This window comes from Pyrus communis, chromosome 2 (assembly GCF_041283825.1).
Source record: "Pyrus communis isolate YQ-2024b chromosome 2, ASM4128382v1, whole genome shotgun sequence".
NCBI lineage: Eukaryota > Viridiplantae > Streptophyta > Magnoliopsida > Rosales > Rosaceae > Pyrus > Pyrus communis.
This window is the reverse complement of record NC_142566.1, coordinates 25,506,664-25,513,382: the sequence shown is the minus strand read 5'-3', so window position 1 is coordinate 25,513,382 and position 6,719 is coordinate 25,506,664. Positions and strand designations below refer to the sequence as shown.

The 6,719-nt window shown below is 34.9% G+C and overlaps 1 protein-coding gene across 1 annotated transcript; it reads right to left on the bottom strand.

Moving 5' to 3' along the window:
- Positions 1-1,117: 1,117 nt before the first annotated feature.
- Positions 1,118-6,479, bottom strand: LOC137748764 (NAC domain-containing protein 75). The gene is made up of 7 exons (XM_088689434.1): positions 6,360-6,479; positions 5,673-5,963; positions 5,264-5,441; positions 4,378-4,982; positions 3,454-3,783; positions 2,491-2,610; positions 1,118-1,867 (listed from the first exon to the last, which is right to left on the bottom strand). Exons 2-7 carry the CDS (start codon positions 5,793-5,795, stop codon positions 1,781-1,783), a joined length of 1,443 nt encoding a protein of 480 aa, XP_088545560.1. The 5' UTR covers positions 5,796-5,963; positions 6,360-6,479; the 3' UTR covers positions 1,118-1,780.
- Positions 6,480-6,719: the final 240 nt, after the last annotated feature.

Sequence of the window (6,719 nt, the reverse complement as noted above, 5' to 3'; positions counted from 1 at the left end):
ATCGGTGGCATGGGGAACCAACAGAGTAAAGTTTCTATCCGAACAAAAATAGAAAGCAAACTTCCTTTTTATAATGGGAAAACTAGAGCAATGCAAGCACTCAAGATAATTGTATCTAAGCCAGAAAGCTCTTCGCACTAGTGAATAATTTGGAACCCGTGCAGAGAATTTGCTTCACTAACTAATGGTCATCACCACCCTCATCAAGCCATCACCTCCAAATTCAATGCACAACTCTCAACTTCAACCTACAACTCAAGTTGCGAACATTGAGAAGAAGATCACGGAGGTTGCTAAAATGTTATGAATTGTCATGATGTGACCACCATCATCTTCACTAGCCATAAGGAAGAATTGGAAGCTGAACCGGTTGGTGGGTTTTGAACATAAAAGTTGGGATAGGGTTTCGATGGTCGTAGGTGGGCTTGGAAGTGGCATGGGCTTGATATTTTCGATCTTCATTTTTTTTCTCATTTTATGTGAATTTGTTAATTTATATATATATATATATATATATTTTTTTTTTTTTTCATTTTCATGTCTTTTATTAAGTTATTTTATTAGATTTTACTTTACAAGTAAGCTAAAAAGTGGGACTCATTGTTGCCACATGTACATTTAATGAAAAAATTAATTGGGGCTAACATTTTCAGTAGGTTGAGCACTTGTTTGGAATATTTAAAAAGGTTGAGACTAATTTGAAATGACATTAAAAGGTTGGGGGAGTTTTAGGTATGTAAGGTTCATTTGATAATCATTTCATGTTTCAATTTTCAATAAAAAAAATTTGAAAGCTACTATTGTGAGTTTTCAAAATTTGACTTGACTTGAATTGATTTAACGAAAGAAGTTCTCAATTTTCATTTAACAAAAATATAAAACTGAAAATTAAAATGATTGTCAAACGGGTTTTAAATATGCTCTACCATATATTATATGAGTAAAACAATTACATTATATCTCACGACATCATTGAGAATCAAATTCCTTGTCTTTTACTTTTCTTTAATTTGCTTGTCCTTTTTCTTTTTGGGTTCTATCCTATGTATTAATTTCCAATAAAATTGAAACTTGAAAGACGTAGACAAAAAGCAAATCACTCTGAAAAAAGAGATTATTGTCTTAATATGATAACACATTTTTATTTATAACCAAAGCTAAAGTACAATTAAGAAAGTATAAGTTGCATTAATTGGCGCAAACTATATGGTATTTTTCTCTGTAAAAGAACAAGAAAAAGAAACATTATACAAACATTTAAAAAAATAAAATAAAATAATAATAAGAGAACATAGCCCATAAAGATGATATTATGTAATGATAATGGTGATGATTTTCATGCATGCAGAGAATAATAATGGTCTTTGGTTTCTCCTTCTATTTTGTCAGACGAGATTGCAGCATGCAGCCTTTCGTTCGTTTCTTTCCTTCCTTTTCCTTTTTACTAGCCCCCCCTCCCTCCCTCCTTTTTTTTCTCTCCTCTTTTCTCTTTCTTTTCCAACATGGACCGTTCGCTCAGTTAGTTCAGTTGAAAGCCAAGAGAGAGAGAGAGAGAAAGAAGAAAGAAATAAGTTGGTGACCAAACGAAACCATGGACGGCTATACCTTCTTGGCTTCTCACGTTTGAAAAGCAACTTGATGAGGGAGTCGATGGTGGTGTCAAAATACAAATGATGATTGATTGATGACAATGATGTTGTCTGTGACTTGACTGTGATCAATGACGGCCATGAGTTTATTGTTCCCTCTCTATCAATATATTTCTTTTTTGTGTGCTCTTCTACCCATGATGATCTGGGTTGTCAGGGTCAGGCCAGAAGGAGTACTTCATCCACTCTGCCTCTTGAGGGTTTGGCATCGATGACTCCTGCAACAAAATCAATTGCAAGCTTGCCACGTTTAGATTAATCATTAGGACTAATTAAGGTTTCTAAAAAGTTAATTTCTAAAAGCGAAAAAAAGAGTTTCTACTTGAGTCCAATTGAAGGCGGGTCGTTTTCACAATGTACATTGCTATGTAAATAAATATTTACATAAATATTTATATATTGTTAGGGTTGGTCCTATTAAGTTACCTCATTTAAGGAATAAAAGAATGGGTTTACAAAGGTGACATGAACAGAAATCTTGTGTTTTGATTTTTCGGTTTGAAATTATTCAACATAACGACGGCTTTACAGTCGGGTAACAAGAAAGATTATATTCTGTATAGTCTTTTCTTTTGGGGGGAGGATTATAAAACCACCAAAAACATATATATAAATGATAAGGCAAAAAAAAGAAAAGATAAAGAGAAGGGGGCAAAAAGGCTTTGGCTTCTCTCAATCTTTAATTTAAATTAATACTTAAAGAAATTGGTTTTTATTGCTTTTGGTTCTTTCTAATGATCCTATGCTTACTTTTCCTTTCTTTTTATCTTGTAATTAGTTTGTATTATGACAAATCAAAGGTCATGAAATTCAGAGTCAAAAAGTTGGTATATGTACTCACTTCTTTGATATCACTACTGCTAGAAGTGCAGCCCATTATTAGTTCCTCCAAACCAGATGCAGACCTAGCTCCCATTTTATGATGCTGTTGGTGGTGGGGGTGTTGCTGCTGTTGCTGCGCCTGTTTGGTTATGAATAACAAAGAAATGCATTATATAAAAGACAAACTAACAAAAAAACAAAAGGAAATTAAATAAATATGTGCACATCTTAATGATATTGTCTTCAAGGACAAAAAAGTGAAAAGACAGTTTCATGTTTGCAAATACTAAAAGCTACAGAGATAGGTCTGCCACATGTACAGTACAGCATGGCATGGAAGCTAGGGTTTTGCCGGAGGGATTTTCCAATGTATTCGGAATAGTATACAAATACATATGTTAAATGTCATTATATAAATGGAGAAATATTTAAAAAAAAAATTTTTCTTCATTTATATAATAACATAGGTTTGGCGGCATAAATTAAACTAAGGACAATGCAGTTTTGACAACGAGTAACGTACTATAATTAATCATTTATTTATTTTATTTAAATGGATGATTAAATGATTTTAACTTAATTGATTTTTTGTAGATATAATTTTTAAATATTGATAATAAAGAATATGAAAAGTTTCGTTTTATAAAGTTTGTGTTATAAAAATATGCTAGTCATAAGTGGGTAGACAAGTAGCTAGGTTTGCACACAGGGTGAACACAAGTGTGTGTGCCAAGTAATAACACTTGACCACTAGAAGAAAAAAAAGAATAATGTAAAAATTAAACCAACTAGAATAAATACATCAATAAATTTAGAGGCGGTGAGCTCTAACTCAAGTGATGTTGGAGTAGGGTGAGAAAATGATTAGTTCAAATCTTAATCATACGTAAAAATTATTGTTTCATTATGTATAGATATATATGCTAGCTAGCTAGGGTTACTTGTGATAGTACGAAGATATGGACCGGGTTTGATGGATTACCTGGAAATTTTCGTTTTGGAGCATCAACCGGGAGTAGGAGTCCTGATCAAGAATGATGGACGTGTGGTGGAGAGGAGGTGGAGAGATGATGGTGGAAATGGGATGTGAAGGGCGGCTGATGTGGAAAGCTGCAGCTGTTGCAATTTGTTGATGGTGATGCAGTTGCTGCTGCTGCTCGTGATGATCAGATACTAGTTCATGGCTTATATGATGATGATGGTGATGATGAGGCTGTACTGGTACTGATCTCTGGTGGTGCTCTCGTATCTCTTCGCACGTGCCAGATGCCAGTCCTTCCCTTGCAGTTGAAGCCTCTCCTCCTATCCCCACCTGCAAATGTACACCTCCATGAACAAATTCGCTACCATGTCTTTTTTATATCAACCACATTTTATTCACTTCATTTTCTTATTAATTTTCTCTTTGTTTTAATTTGTTTGTGTGTGTTATTAGTCTAGTACCAAAAAAATTTCAAACTATAGACCCTTTTGGTGGGTGAAGTAGTTTTTATTAGCTGAGAAATATAATCAAGAGTGGCCCCATGAAATTTGTAATGCCGCAATTGCAAGCAATGGGTTATGAAGAAAATGACAACATATGGAAAACATTTTTATTATTAATATATAGTATATATATGGCTAATTAATTTTTTGGGAAAAAAAAAAATATTTACATGCATGTAAAACCTGTAAGTGTGTTTGATTTAATAATGAATAATGTTAGTCTTATCACATTTTTATATCACATATAACTTGACAAACGATTTGTAAATACAACGTTAGTTAAAATTTTTATCTTAATAATTAATAAACGTTAATTTAATTGTTTTGAAGTTGAAGATGTAGAAAGCATTAATCTAATGTATATATGAGATTTTGACAAAAAAAAAAAAATGTAAATATGAGAACATGAAAGAATTATTACCTCATCAAAGCTTTTTCTGAAGGGGGCAAAGCTGAAGTGATCTGACTTCAACTGATGAATGTCAATCCCACTGTAGCTTGAGATTGGAGCAGCAGCTGCAACCGCAGCTGCTGCTGTTGCAGCCATTTGGTCATGATCTCTATGAGGATGAGAAGGTAATATTTCCTTAGAAGAACTACTCCCACTCCCACTATCTCTTCTGCTATTAGTAGCCATAATATCACTGCTTCCTTCACCAGTTGTTGCACTCGCTCTATCAGACCAGTTGCATTGCCTTGGCTGAGTCTGATAGAATATCTTTGACACCACAAGCTCTCCTTCTTTCTCCTCCTCATGCTGCCCAAGATGGTATTGGTGCATCACCCAATTCGTCTTTTCGGGTTTTCGGTTTTTGCCAAAGTTGGTGTAGAGGACTAGAATTTTCTTGCACCCTTTTTGTTTTCCATTCACCATGACTGGCCTGGTCTTGCCTGTCTTGTGCCATCTTGTTTCCCCACCTTGCAAGTCACATTCTGTTTGGATTTTTCTTCTCTTTCTTGTCCCAGTTGTGTAGGCTTTTGAAGGTCTATGGAAGAAGTGCCTGCTCAAGCCATCTCTTGTGACTCCTATTGCAAGAAAATAATGTGATCAAGAAATTAACATTATCTCAAATCAAAAAGTTAGGTTGACTTAGGTATGAGAAAATGTGACACAATATTTAGCTTCTTTCAAATTAAGTCATAACCAACTGAAGTAGTGTATGGTAAGAAACAAACTAATTGCAAATCATAAAATTTCAACTTCACTAATTTTGGGGGGAGGGGGGGGGGGGGGCAGAGAGAGAGAGAGAGAGAGAGAGAGAGAGAGAGAAAGAGAGAGAGAGAGATTAATATTCAAATACTTTTACCTGGAAGTTTTTCAGGATGGGTGTAACAAATTCCATCTTCTCCTTCAATTGTAGGGATGAATTCATCAATCAAAGGGTGAGACTTGGAGTTTTTGGCTTCTACCTTTGCTTCAAGGTGTTCAATTAGTTCTTGGTCTGTTGGATCAAATTTCACTCCTGCTGGTAGACCTAACCAGTCCTGCAGTAAATTAACTCAATTAACACAATTCGAACTAAAAATACCATTAAAAGCAAAAAAAGAAAAAAAAAGAAAATACATTAAAGTAAAAGATAAAGATCGAGGGACCCTTTTTATATTAGCATAAAAAATTTACTCTAAATTTAAAACAATTACTTTCAAACAATATTATGCAAGAAGCATAATTCTTCATGTGCTAAGCTGTAAGAATTAATATGTGATTATTCGTACCGGCTTTCCTTCGAGTTTGTGTCCACAACCGGGACACTGCTTGGATCCGCACATCTGATGCTCTTCAAGCTTTGCATCAATGAGATCAGAACTTCTGATGGACCCCAAATTACTCTTATTCATTGCTCTTTTCGAAAGAGATGCTATCGTCTTCTTTCTCTCAAACTCATCAACATACCGTCTTCTGGGAAATTTTCGTCATCCTTGTAAAAACGCCTGCTGCTCATATCCCAGCCGCTTGCTCTATATATACGCAAATCATACACAACTTTGATTGAGATCTGGTGATGACTGTATGCACAAAAGGGTACTCTTAAAAAAGGGTAATGAAAAACATATATTCGATATATATATATATGTGGGTTAAATCTGGGAATTTGATCGAAGATTGAAATACGAACTAAATATCAAGCAAGAAGAACAGCTTCATCAAGCTAATGAAGAAAGAAAGCAAAATATCAAAAACAAGTTTTGAACGATTATAAAGTTTATTCCCTTTGCTGAATCAATTAATATGAGAAAAGAAGAGATTTATTTGCAAAACCCAAGTGAGAAATATGAAACCTAGCTAAGACAGAAATACAGATATTTTGATTGAGGAAAATCGGTGAGGAGGAAAGAAGAGGGAGCTGAGGTAAGCTAGGGAGAGAAAAAGAAACTGTCACAGCGAGAGATTGAACTATAAACCTGCTTTAACCATGGAAAACACCAGAGAGAGAGAGAGAGAGATAGATGAGAGTTTCCTTCTCCACTTTAACTGAAGGGGCAGTGAGAAAAAAAAAAAAGGAAAAGTTGCCCTCAAACCCCTATACTACATACCACCTTTAAGCATTTAAAGCCTTATTTCCTAGGCGGTTTGGGGGGGGAGAGAGAGAGAGAGAGAGAGAGAGAGAGAGAGAGAGAGAGAGAGAGAGAGAGAGAGAGAGAGAGAAGAGAAGAGGATAGAAAGAGAGAGAAAACCAAGTTGGTTAAAGAAAGCTAGAGAGCCTTGACTACAAAAGCAAAGGCAAGAAACGGCCTCCACAGCTGTTACTAAGGCACAAATAC